At 39.7% G+C, this 13855-nt stretch overlaps 1 protein-coding gene across 1 annotated transcript in view; it reads right to left on the reverse strand.

The window, feature by feature from the left end:
• The window catches only part of HPS3 (HPS3 biogenesis of lysosomal organelles complex 2 subunit 1), a 35546-nt gene that overhangs the window by 12169 nt on the left and 9522 nt on the right, over nucleotides 1-13855 (reverse strand). Inside the window, exons 5-14 of the mRNA XM_074963790.1 lie at nucleotides 13227-13419; nucleotides 12904-12985; nucleotides 9464-9618; nucleotides 8006-8114; nucleotides 7615-7796; nucleotides 7124-7304; nucleotides 6219-6449; nucleotides 4025-4210; nucleotides 2256-2444; nucleotides 1145-1249 (exon numbers count right to left, since the gene is read on the reverse strand). Coding sequence (XP_074819891.1) covers nucleotides 1145-1249; nucleotides 2256-2444; nucleotides 4025-4210; nucleotides 6219-6449; nucleotides 7124-7304; nucleotides 7615-7796; nucleotides 8006-8114; nucleotides 9464-9618; nucleotides 12904-12985; nucleotides 13227-13419 — 1613 coding nt within the window. The remainder of the gene's footprint in view (nucleotides 1-1144; nucleotides 1250-2255; nucleotides 2445-4024; nucleotides 4211-6218; nucleotides 6450-7123; nucleotides 7305-7614; nucleotides 7797-8005; nucleotides 8115-9463; nucleotides 9619-12903; nucleotides 12986-13226; nucleotides 13420-13855) is intronic.

Raw genomic sequence — 13855 nt, forward strand, 5'->3', positions numbered from 1 at the left:
AAAATATCTATTGTGTGTTGGTGGTAACCCCCTCACCACCAAGAAAGATGCATTTCATGCTATGTTTATCCTTCTCGCAACACACAACACCCTCTCCCATTCCAGCCACTAAACCACCTTAACGCTGTCCTGCCATGCTGTACATGTGCAATATCCCACCCCTGAACACCCTGTCTTGGCTGGTTCATGGATTAGCCAAAAGGACAACCTGAAAGTCATGAAACAGCATTCAACAACTAAGGGCATGTTAGCGCTCAGGCAAGAGCTATACAGAAACAGGTAATTCCATTTTTCAAAGGATTTTGATATTTCACAATTTAGTTTTGTTCCAATCTGGAAGGAAAACCAAAAATTTCAAAATTATTTGTGAAAGCCCTGCCTCACAGGCAGTCTGCCTGGCTGACTGCCCGGGACCCTGAAATCCTGGGAGCCCAGGCTGATGTGAAGCTGTGAGCTAGCTGCTACCAAGCTTTTGGCTCCCCATCAGCCCACCTAACAGGCTGTTGAGGGGCCAGGATGGCAAGCTGGCAGGAAGCCTCACACATTTCCAATAAAAGCCTGGTTGCCCTCCATCAGGCCTCAAACCATCTCAGAATGTTTTGATTTTGACTAAAGGGCATTCTCCATTGAAAAAAATGCTCTGTCGGAGAATTTCTGACCAGCTCCACTCAGGACCTCTCAGGATCAAGCTCTTTACCACCAAGGAGGGGAATTTCCAGAAACCAGCACATGTCCAGGACCTCTAATGTAGAGAAAATAGACTAAAAATTCCATCCTCGACACCCACTTCACTCTTTGACCCCCCAAAGAAGATTCTTCTGTCCACTCTGGCAGCTCTCTCTACAGAGCTTGAAGAAAGTCCAGTTGCTCTCACCGAGCCAAATACTAATTTCTATTCACACGTAACCTAACACCCATTAACTAAGAAAACAATTTAAATGGTTGCATGACTGAAGCACTGAAATCCAGTTTTACACAAATTAAGAAAAATACACAAAAAGAGAGACATTCATGATCCCCCAATTCTGCAAACTCTTGTGCACACATAACTTTGATGGGTCAACTCTGATATTGAAAGGTAAGGATATGCGTAGGTGTTCACAGGAGTAGGGGCCTAAGTTGTAGAGACTGAAGGGCATCATACCTGTAGTTTTGAAAGATCTTCAGGATACTTATCACATGCAGGTCCCAATGACATTATGAAGGTCACCCAAGGGAAAATTAACCCATAATGATTACAGGAGTTTATCTAGAAAAAAAATTTCAAATCAATATGATCACATATGAAATCCATTGCAGTGAAGGAAATCTCTGAATAAAGGGTGCCATTTTAGAAAAGTAGCTAGTTTCTATCTTGGGTAAATATTCAAACTAGAGTAGGTGAATTAAGTATGCCTTGAAGCCTAATGCGGTCCAGTGATTTATTTCACATTTGTTAGTTAGAAGCTTCTCCTACCACCCATCAAACAATGCAAGGCTTTAACTGTTCACCCAATGCCTCTGTTACTCCATTATTAGCCAGTTAAAATTACTATGTGAGCAGTTCAGCTGGCACCTTCCCCTCCCATTTTTCAGATAATGCATCTAAAACTATGTTCAATTTCCCACCCAAAAGGGCTGGGAAATCCAAGTTCTCCTGAAGTTAGGTCTCTCATTTAGCTCCAGATGATCAAAATCCATGGGATTTTTTCAGAACTCAAAGTTCTAAATCTTCTAAAGTAATTTACATGTATCAATTCTCTGTGTTCTGGGTCAAGTTCATCCTTGAAAAACTGAAGTGTCAAACTACAGGTAATCTAGTTTCATGTCAGTGCCCCTTGATGTGAGGAACCGGAACTGTCTTGTGGAAAATGCATGCATACTTGTCAATTTGAAACCCCCACAACAGCAGCATTAAGGACCTGTTAATCAAAAGCCAGCAGTTCTTTGCAAGAATTAACATTTGGTAACTCAACTTGTAAGTTTATCTGCTTGCATTCTCACTACTTTTAAGGACAATTTGTCCAGAATTAAAGGATTGCAAGATGGTTTTGTGACTGAATATTCCCTTACATGCATTTGAGCAAAAGTTTTCGTGAGCTACAGCTCACAGTGAGCTGTAGCTCACGAAAGCTTATGCTCAAATAAATTGGTTAGTCTCTAAGGTGCCACAAGTACTCCTTTTCTTTTTGCGAATACAGACTAACACGGCTGTTACTCTGAAACCTTACATGCATTGTCTGTCTCGTTCGAATGTATATGCAGTGTATAATTACCAGATCCTCTGTTGTTTTCAGTGGTTTGGTATCAGGAAGCTGCTTCCTCGATAGTCTCCAAATGTACTGTGAAGTAAGCTTGAATAAGACCTCCTGGAGTATTTCTTTCTCAGAGCCTGCTATAAGGAGGGCTTCCCAGAAGTCTACTAAGAGCTGAGGGGTAGTATCTTCATTCTTCCCACAAAGCATCTGAGCACCACAGAAGATTCAAATATTAATGAAAATCAAGATGACTATTACATTGGCTCATTGTTTACCTGTACTCCCTTGTCGGTCATGTCTTAAATTGTAAGCTCCTTGGGGCAGGGGGCCATCTTTGTTCTGTGTTTGTGCCTACCCCAATGGGGTCCCGGTCCATAACTAGGGCTCCTAGGTGCTAAGGTAAGATAATAGCAGCAGCAACAGAAGTCTGAATGAAAAAAAGTTTCAATGGACAAGACTAAGTTTCCCTCTACTCGTCATAGTTGAGTGTGCTCCTGCTTTTGTGTAATCCTGATGTATTTCTAGTACATGTGATCCCAGATACTGTGGTGATGCACAATGCAGAAGTGCATGCAACATATTTAAACTCTTGATTCCGTAATGAATAGGTTTGGTATGCAACAAACACATTCCTTCATGAGTTTTTATTCTGCTATCAATGGTGGTCACATTGTAAAATGTTTAAAGTGCCAAAATGCTGGAGCCATCTAAAATATATCCACACCTAAGCAAGTCCCCTTTGAAGAGTCATTCTAATCAGAGAGTTGGGGCTAACTTAAAGGAAGCACTCCCCAGTTCACTTGCCAGTGGGAGCTAATCATAGGGCTCTGTGAGGAGTTTGGAGGACTGCACCAAGGGGGACCCCCATCACCACTGAACCTTTCCTTGGGCTTTTAAATGCTGGCCGGACAGGTTGGGAACCTTGATTACTGCATTTACACTGAACCCCTAAACTTGAAACCAACTACATTAACCTTAACTACACTAGCTAGATCTTTAATTTCATGAGTGACTACGTATGATGAAAATTTAGAATGACAGAAGTGAGATCATAAAAGGCCTGGGGGTGTGGTTGGGATGGAGGTAATTTGGCTCTAAAATGAGCAAAACCCCTTATAATGAAGAATAGTCAAGATCTGTGGAGCAAGGAACTCCTTAATTCTAATTTCTGCTTTGACACAGTCTCTTTTGAGGCCAGGAATAAGCCACTTGTTCTAGTTTTTCCATCTGTAATGTGAAGATAGGCCCACCTCCCTTAGGTTTACGAGGACTAATACTTCATTTGTAAAGTGGTTTTGAATACGTACATAGAAGATTATGTAGCGTCACATCTGATTTGATATCCTTTAGAAAAGGATTTGTATGCAATGTTATTAATCCTGGCTGCAATTTTCAGAAGGGGCCCAAGGGAGTTATTTACCCAATTCCTATTAAATTTTGATAGGCGCTGGATGCCTACCTCCCTTAGCTGCCTTTGAAAATCCCAGTCTCCAAGATCAATGTGTGCTTCATTGAACTGATGGTTGCAGAACATAAAGACGAATTTAATGTATTTCTCTGGCTAAATTTAATGGCTGGGCTGTTCACAAAAAACCCAGTTTCTTACTCCAGTTAAAATTTCTGTCAAGCTTGGTGATAGAAGCTGCTGAGCTTTCATAACATTTTTCCTGCTGTAACTCTGAGGACCACTCTGACTGTTTTGGTCATCTCTAGTTGTTAACACCAGACATGGGCTTTGTAGAAGCTAAAAAAAAATAAAAATGCAACAACCCTGCAAACAGACAAACCTCAAAGTAAGAGTCAGCTTCTTCCAATTCAACTTTACTGTTTTCATGTAAAGCCAACATCGAAGCCACCAGCAACCCAGGCCACGTCTCCTTCAAGTAAACAGCAAGTTCGGTTGGAACAATCTGCCCTTCTCTCTGCTGCCTCAGAAGTCTTGGTTCCCCAATAAAGCCATATGCCAGTCTCATCTACAGACACAGCCATTTACAAGTTAGGCAAAGAATTCAATCCTTCCCAAACTGAGGGCTTACTCAAGCAGTCTGGCTTATGTAGGTGAAGTGCAGGGAGGATATGGGGAGTGGACTATATTCCTTCTCACTGGGCCAAGCCATGGGGCTGTAGTGCAGCTCCCCAAAGCTGCTACTTGAAGCTATGCACAGGAGAAATGGCTGCAGATACTCTGCACCACTTGCGTGGACACTTAGGCCACTGGGTCTGTAGAATCTTGGATCTCAGCCATGTGTAGCCCACAGTGCTGCCCTATACATGGCTGACATCCAGGGTGTGCCAGGGTTGCAGGCCCATCATGTGCCTTATATGGCACAAGGACTTTGCACTCGTCCTCCATAATTTACCCTTAATGTTGTAAGATTTTATTCCCTTTGTTCTTGCTCCATCTTAGGGATCTTCCAGTTCCATGAGTCTGAACTTTACTCACCACACACACAACTAGATTTGACTGTAAACCAAAACCAATGCATTAGGTGCTTTTGAAAACCTCACCCAAATGGCCTTCAATGGGACTTGTGCTCCCAAATCAATAAGGTACTTTTGAAAAGGCTACCCATGAATAATAAAAAATTAATTTGCAGCAGTATATATTGTAATACCCCTTGCTTCCAGGGGCTTAAACGGGCTTGCACTTTGCAATAGAAGGCTTTCAGAGAGTCAGCAAAGAGTAGGCATCTTTGCAACTCAGACAGATTCAGGAAAAGTACTTTTTATTCATCAGCTGCTGCTGTTTATGCAGCAAACATAAATTATCATAGATTAACCTGGCGTCTGAGGCTCTCTTTACTCTCTAGGACCTACCTTGTTCCTCATTTGTATTACTTCATCAGTACTTTTGCATCCAGTTAGAAAGAGATGATCATGCTTTGCTGCGGAAGAGACAGCAGGTGGTGCTGAACACCACTATAGCTGATGTTCAACATATCCTAACCTCCACACTCTGCAGTTCAGAAATCAAGGCTGAGCATGTACTTAGTGATGGTTCTGGCATCAACCCTAGGCTGTGATGCACCCATGGCCTTATTTTCTCCCCAAAATTAGACACTTTGACTTCCCTTCCAAAGCCATTTTTAAACTGGATTTAAAAATACAAAAGGGATGAGCTCACTCAAGAGCCTGACACAGTCCAATCTCTCTTGCTCTCTTGCAATACTCGTCTTTAAGTGCCCTGACCAACCCTAACAACTACTAGTTTGTGGCATTTAACCTCACACATGGTGATTTGGACTGATACATCGACATCAGGGTCAGATTTAGTCAGCGTATAATGATCTCCCTTCAAAGTGTCTGTAAATCCATACCACTGACGACTGATATCAAGCCCTGCTGCGCTACATTTCCTTCTGTTAAACAGGATTCCTACTGTGACTGCACCAAAGCACATTCTCCCCCTCTCTTAATAAGGACAAAGTGCCTTGAATACAGTCGAACAGAGGAGAGCAGTGGACTGGATACAGGAAACTCTACAGCCATGACATGGAGATCCTGCCCACAGCTCTTCACACACAAACACCAAGGACTTTTGGTGTGCAAACCAAGGGTCAGGTGGAACTATGCAACCTCTGCTCCACGGAGGGCAGGTGGGTGGGGGGAGCACAGGGGCTGCAGAAGCTACTATGCTCCAACTAATATTTAATTTATTTACTGTACTTTGATTTAGAAACACTTATGTGTTTTGTGATTAAAATATTTTAATTTTAATAATATTTAATATTAAAGTAATATAGTTTAATTATATGCCCATGTGTATATTCATGGGAATTCTAGCTTCCCTGGAGCACAAACTAAACAAACCCAACACATAACCCCTCAACCCACATCCTCCCAGATGCCCAATAAAGACCATTAAGTGAGTGGGGAAGAGCAGGATTTCCCTCTGCCATGAGAGACCCAACTCAGCTGGTTTGGGTTAACAGAGAATCTGGTACTAAATGGGAAGGGGACCACATGAGCAGCATTCTGTACCTCTGTATAACAGTCCATCTCATTTTTATATGCCTCTAGGTCTCCCATTTTCAGAGCCATGGCAGCTTTGGTTAGCGTCAATACCACTGATGGCACAATCAGTTCCACTTTCTGCAAAAGCTCCATTGCCATCAAGGGACATACATTCTTCATGCAGGAACTGCAGAGCACATGGGGCAGCTGGTTTGGTTCAGCGAGATAGAATATTTGGAGCACTTTGGCTGCTGATTCCTATTAAAATAAAAGCCATTTAAAATAATCTTAGCCTCCTGAATATACATTGGAATTAATAAATAAAATCTAACTGCTGACGTGTAGAAATGGTACAGACTTGCTTTCAAACATAGGGGCATACCATAGTTGGTAAGCCACAGCGGTAGGGGAAAAGAAACTCTACCTGACAACATGTCCCCAGAGACATTCTGTCAACTCGACCAAAATTCCTCTGCAGGGCTGGGAGAGCAGGCATGGAGTTTCAGCACCCTTTAAAGGTGGCATTTGGAGATGTGGCTTGGGCTCGGTTCATTACATTGATGGGGTAGCAAAAAAAGTTTGGACCGAGACTTTCCTAGCATGTTAGTATCCCCAGCCTTGGTTGGAACCCTGTCTCTAGCAAACGTTTATGCATCATGACCACAAAAACTACAATACATTCTTCTGAGGAGAGTCCTGAACAGAAAATATCACGGGTAATCTCTTTGTGTTTACAGAAATTACGTCTTGTTTATATTTGGTCGGCAAAACTAGGATGGGTCCCCCTTGTGCCTCTCACATGCAAAGGAGAATAATCATGAACCAACAGATATGGAGATTTCAAAATTTAAGCAATGCTTCCTTTATAAGTGTCCCAAGTTCCTCAGAATAGGAAATAAGCAGTAGATTAAAGAGAAAGTTCCTATTCTTACTTTGCTTAACTCTTCATTTAAATCTTCATAAAGAGAATGATTTAAGTAAAAGATAAATCCTTTTTCATATTTCTGTGTTCCACCCTCTACCACTGAGTCTATTCTCTTCAAAACTTCAGTTATGGATAAGCCAGACATCTTGTAGTAAGGCAGGGCAAGATGGGAATCCTTTGTGTCAAACCTGAAAGCAAGGGGGAAAAAAGAATTGGGGATCTTTGCAGCAATAATCCTACAGAAAAAAAAAAAAAGGATTTCACCCTGATCTGTAAAGTGTTTGACGCTGCTACATATTTCTACTCCATACTTAAGCTAAGACTACAAGTCTAATGAATGAGAAACCAAACTGAGATGAAAATCTTTACAGTCAGCCCAGCGATTGTATATGCAGTGCAAGTAAAATGGTGAAGAAAACAAGCGATCCCAAAATTCTTAAAATTGACCTAGGAGGGCATCCTGGTAAACCCAAAATTAACTCCTTTCAAAATACAAACCTGCTGTAACAGTCTCCTAGGTGAGCACAACTTTCTCTGAATGCTGCCAGGAGCTTCTCTTTCTCTTCTGATTCTATCAGACTGGGGTCCATTAGAGCTGCTCTGACTAACAAGTGAGCCTCACTTAGAAGATGGATGCAACTCTCTGTTCTTACATTTTCATATGTCTTACTGTAGTCTACCTAAAACAAATTAAATAAATACTTAGGTCTTTAGCCCACAAGGCAGAATGTTTATAAACAGTTTTAAATCATGATAGATTACATGCTTCATGAATACATGTATATGCATGAATACATGATAGGATATCTTGAGCAAAGAAGTATTTCAGATATCTAATCCACAACATGATGCTTTTATCACCAATAATCAAACAGGAATTGAGCAATACCATTTCTTTATAAAGCTGAATGGTTGAAATAGTGTTCACAATATATAAATTCCAGCCAGGTTCAGACTCGGGTGGAGTCTTGAGTTTGACACTGTCAGCCTTTCTGGAACTGAAACGAGAGAAGGAAAAGAATAGAACCATTGCTGTCCAAATAAAAATTATGTGACTGAACATAAAAGCTTTCTATCACTGACTTACTAAACTAATATCTGCATGAAGCGAACAGAATCAGAAACAACTCACACACATGCATAGATACCTTTTAGATCTTGTCTACATCTGAAAGTTAATTTGGATAAAGGCAGGGAGTACAATAGCTATCCCTAAATAACTGCATGTGTAGACAAGCCCATAGGCTATAAGGTCTTGTGGGCAGGAACTGCTGGACAGATCCTTAGCTGTACAATTTACGTCACTGACTTCAACGGAGCTAAAGATTTATATAAGCTGAGGATCTGTACCTGTGATTTTACATGCATCTCACACAGCATTCAGCACTCTTCTACCACTTTAGTAACCACTTTAGGGGTCAAAAAAACTCTTGAAAATTAATTTTTTTCATCTCAGGTATTGGCAAGGTCCCTAATATTTTGAAGTTCTAGTATTCTGGGAGGTCACAACTTAGTTCGCTATTTTTGGATAGTTGTACTTATGCCATTTTCTTATGTGATATGATGTGAAGTCATTTAGACACCTTTCTTTTCAACTGACTATAGCTGCTGAAATACAGAGTTACATGTCTGAGCCAATTTGATTGATAAATGTGTTGTTCAGATAGCTGTGGCAGAGAACTCTATTAAGAGCCCTTGCAATATACAAAGTAGTATATCATACTGCGCTGTTCAGTGCAGAACTGTGCAACCCTAATGACTTCATATGTGCAACTGAGCATATTTTGGCCCAATGACTGCTGCTATACCTCACTACAATTATGCATTAGACTTTGTTCTCTGGGACAGAAATACACGGTCCTCCTCAGAATACATCCCAACCTTTGGCAATATATGCCCCCAAAACCTGTATGAGAACTACACCTTGTTCTGTGCTGTGATACATCTATTTCAGTATTCTAGCATTTGTCATGCAGAAACACAAATATATCTATAATGTGTATTTAAGGTAAAGAAAGTAGGGATAAAAAGCATATTTATTTCTCATATCGTAACACACTGCCTCTTTGGAGGGTACTAAATTTTTCAGCATCTTGAGTAATTTATACACTAGGCTACAGACATTTATAAGCCTTCCTCTACCCTTTCCACAATTTTACAAGACAATCCATTAGAATAAGGACCATTTCATTTGGTGTGTTAAGGCTCAATAAAAATTTATAATCTTGATTACTATTCTCATCCTGAGACTAATTATATTTTCAACCGCCCTTTCATATACACTCCTTACCCTAACAAGCCAAAATTGCCTCTTTCATGAAATGGAACACTGAAATACGGCACTTACAGGACCCTTCTTGGAGGCTTTCTTCTTTCAGTAATATCTTCACTATCTGCCTTAGTCAGAAGAATTACATGGTTGTTGAAGTGACAAATAGCTTTCAGCCCTATAAAAAGCTGCATTCTTAATGCACAGACATCTAGAGACACAGGGGGGCAAGCCTGTAAAGGAAAGAATTACTTCAGGGTTAAAGAACCCAAGGGTCAATAATTAACAAGATAGAAACAAATATCTGAATTCATAGGTAGGGTTACACTTTAAACAGTTTAACAGTTTATGTATTTAAAATTACATAAAAAACTACATTAAAAGAACATTATTGTTACAAAGCCAAGAACTCAAAAGTTAGGAAATGCCAGAATTATGGTTGCTAATAGAGTGAGGGTTGTAAAAACAAAAAACCAACCCTTTTTTAAAAACACTGGGGAAACATTTATTTCCCTAACCTTATTCTTAGAATTGGCTGAACAGGTTTAGCTGAAGCGTCCCAAAAAAAGTCAGCCTGAGGCACCCCACATAGAAAATTGCAGCCTGAATGGGGCTTACATTTGGCAAAGATACAAGGCACTGAAAGCAGCAGGGTGTATACAACATTAAAATATGACTTTTAAAGAGGTTTATTATTTTAAAATAAACCTAAATAAAAAAAAAAAATTGAAATTTAGGACAGCCTATGTTAAGGACTAAGCTCACTATAAAACTATTTATCATTCAAATTAAAAAAGTTAGTATCAGTGAGACTGCCTCAATTTTTTTTAATTAGTTAAAGGGTACTGCCTTTTTAATCATATATCGAATCAGGGGAAGACATCTAACTTTTGAAGTCAACTCAAGCTTCATGAATATGTCACAATGGCATGTACTGAAGAAAGCATTTATGTTATGTTCGGTCTTTACAGTGGAGCAAATACTGGTATTACAATTTTCCAAATGTAAATATTTTCAGTTTTTGTTGAGGAAAGATTTTGATTTTAATTATTTTTGGTTTCAGTTTATCTACCAGACAGAATATTTTCTTCATTAGACTAGCTGAAAAAAAAGCAGGAAAACTTGTTTTCCTCTTCCAGTTTGAATAAAATCCGTGAAGAAAAGGGGCAGATCTACTAAATCTTAGAATTTGAAGGACAGGAGGCCAGATTTTCAGAGATATTTAGGCACCTAGTAGTATTTTCAAAAAGGCCTAAGTTACACCGCTTTCAATGACAGTTAGGTGTGTAATCTGCTTAGACATTTTTGAAAAACACTATGTGCCCAAAATAGCTTGAAAATCTGGCCCATGGCAACCAGAAACAGTCCATTAACTAATTACAAAGGAAATTATTAACTGTTTTCTAAATCAGTTTTTTAAATGCAAAAACATTTTTTGATAAACATACTTTTCTTGTGTACCCCGCACATTTAAGGTAGCTTGACGTAACTAGTACATTTTAAAATATTGGTTTTGTGAAACTTTAATGCAATTCCAATTCCCATCCAATTGTAGATTAACACAAGTCCCGAAGGGGGAAATCATCATGTAGTAAATAAGTGCATCATTCACTATTTTCTAACATAATAAAAATGCAAACATTAAGATTTAACATGCATTTATTCAGCTATATAAACTGCTTAAAGAAATATGTATAGATACTGTGCATCTGCCTGGTTAGCAAAAAGTACCAAATTTAGTGTAAAGGCTGTATTAGCTGCAAATCAACATGCTTTCATGGTTGTACCCATCAATGAGAACAAATGCAAAACAAGATTAAAACTGATTACATAAATAAGTTTCCTGCTTGCTGATTTAAATTGTGATTAAAATCAGTGATTTAAAAAAAACAAAACAAAACAAACAAAAACCCACCACAAACACAACAATCCACCCTGGACAACAGAAAGTGTCAGGCAACCTTAACTATAGGAATCCCAACATGAGATGCCTATAGTGTATAAACTAACAAAAACACTTACATTACACACAATGTTCTGTAATATAACACTTAATTCCTGATTCGCTAAACTCTTAAACTGGTTTGTACCTCTATCATTTAAGCACCATTTTATCCTATATATTGGGCCTAAGGCAAAATGAGTCTGCCTGAACAGCATTTTGGATGAACAGTTTCAGGAGAATGAGAAGATGGCGTGTTCCCAAAGGATTAAATAGGCATAAAGTGAATCCACTTAGTCAAGCAACTATACCTGGTTATATTGACTATCAATCAAGTAGATTATGTGCTTCTTGGAGAAACTGCCAAGATTTTTACTAGGTTATTTTAGTCACACACACACATACACAGTTCAGACTCGCATACACCATTTATAAGAAAGACTTTCATATTGAAAGACACCTTCTATTTCACGGGATAGTGCAGGGATCAGCTACCTTTGGCCCGCGGCCCACCAGGGTAAGCCCCCTGGTGGGCCGGGCCGGTTTGTTTACTTGCCGCGTCCGCAGGTTCGTCCAATCGCAGCTCCCACTGGCTGTGGTTTGCCGCTCCAGGCCAATGGGGGCTGCAGGAAACGGCACAGGCCAAGGGATGTGCTGTCCACTACTTCCCGCAGTCCCCATTGGCCTGGAGTGGTGAACTGCGGCCAGTGGAAGCCGCAATCGGCCGAACCTGCGGATGCAGCAAGTAAACAAACTGGCCCAGCCCGCCAGGGGACTTACCCTGGAGGGCCACGTGCCAAAGGTTGCTGATCCCTAGTATAGTGCCTGTTCAGAGCTCTACAACTTCCCCCTCTCAGCAACCTACATGCCAACCAATATATGTTAAAAGCATATAGGAAAGTCCCCAAAAATATGCTTAAAACATGCTTCAACCTTTTTGCCCTAATAATAAACATACAGATATTAATTCAGTCCTGCATAATTCAACAATTTATAACTGAAACAATTTGAAGAATGGGAAGTCTAAGCCTCTAATGGATTGAAAACCTTACTTGCAAAGACTCAAACTCAGAGGCCTATGTTTCTCCTACAACAGCTGAGGACACCTCAAAAAAACAGCTGAGAAGAGAGGGCTTCCGGGTATATTTTCTACATCACTTTAGGCTTCAGAAAAGTAATCAGCTGCCACAAGGTGAACTTTGAACCTGAATTCAGGTCTTGGCAGGAAAGTAGGCACTTACATTCCATTATTATTATTAGTTAAAAGTTACAAAAATAAATACACATTTGTAAAGCCTTCATAAATATTCTGTTAATGATTTAGGATTTTAAGGAGCAATAGTAGATCATGTTTCAGCTACAACTTCCACACCCAGTAGAACAGAGGAATGTACCACTGTGAAATATTAAAGTCAAACCATTAATGCTTTCTTGTGTTACTAGGCTCTATAGGGTGAAGCAATTAAGTAAGATGTAAAGAGAAGGCATACAGCAGTGTGAGGAAGATAAATGCCCTTTTGGTACCCACATTTGTTTTTTAAGTTTTGCATCTGTCATGAGACTATTAGGAGCGCACCTTCATGGTTGTATCAATGTATGGGTCCTCCTCACGAGCTGCTGCTGCACTGCATCGTACTGTGAAACACTGCAAGCTGTTACTAAGGCAGAGAAATGACAATATTGATTAAAAAGAAGATTTGGTTGCTTAGTTATTGCCAGAGTACACATGTTTTCAAAAGTTTCCCTTGTGTGGATTGAGCCATAGAGTGGAAGCAGAAGCACTGTCATATAAGCAAGCCTAGGAAGTTGCATTTAAAGGTGTGAAGACGACTTACTTAGGGAGATGACGAAAAGTAGATAACATCAGTGAACACAAGAATCAAAGTTATAACATAGTACCTTGTAATAACATGTAGGAATTGTGAGGTAAGAACTGCCTGCTGAGATTTTTCCGAGTACTGATAGGTAGAAAGCAGCTCTACTAAGCTCCCAACGGCATAGAGATACCCAGCATGCGGCAAGGAGAAAAAACAGAAGACACTCAGCAATTCTTTCTTGGCTGCAGTTTTTCCATTGACTGCCATGGAACTTCCTGTACATCATAAAAAAAAAAAAAAAAAACCCCAAAAAACTATTGCCAATGTTTGATTTACCACGTACTTTACATTCATATCTAGCGGGATTTGGAACGTTTACTCCATTACAACTACATATATGAAGCTTCTACGGTTTGTTATAGGTAGCCTAGCATCTTATCATAACATTAACAGTAATTTAAACAACCTTTGTGAGCAACGCTCTTGTGCCATAAAATGTCAGTTTGCCACACAGAAAGATTAAGTTTAAATCAATGGTTTTATTAATACTCTACAGCAGGGGTCAGCAACCTTTCAGAAGTGGTGTGCCGAGTCTTCATTTATTCACTTTAATTTAAGGGTTCATGTGCCGGTAATACATTTTAATGATTTTTAGAAGGTCTCTCTCTCTCTATAAGTCTATATATTATAGACCTAAACTATTGTTGTATT

The sequence above is a fragment of the Natator depressus genome, chromosome 9, assembly GCF_965152275.1.
Source record: "Natator depressus isolate rNatDep1 chromosome 9, rNatDep2.hap1, whole genome shotgun sequence".
Lineage (NCBI taxonomy): Eukaryota > Metazoa > Chordata > Testudines > Cheloniidae > Natator > Natator depressus.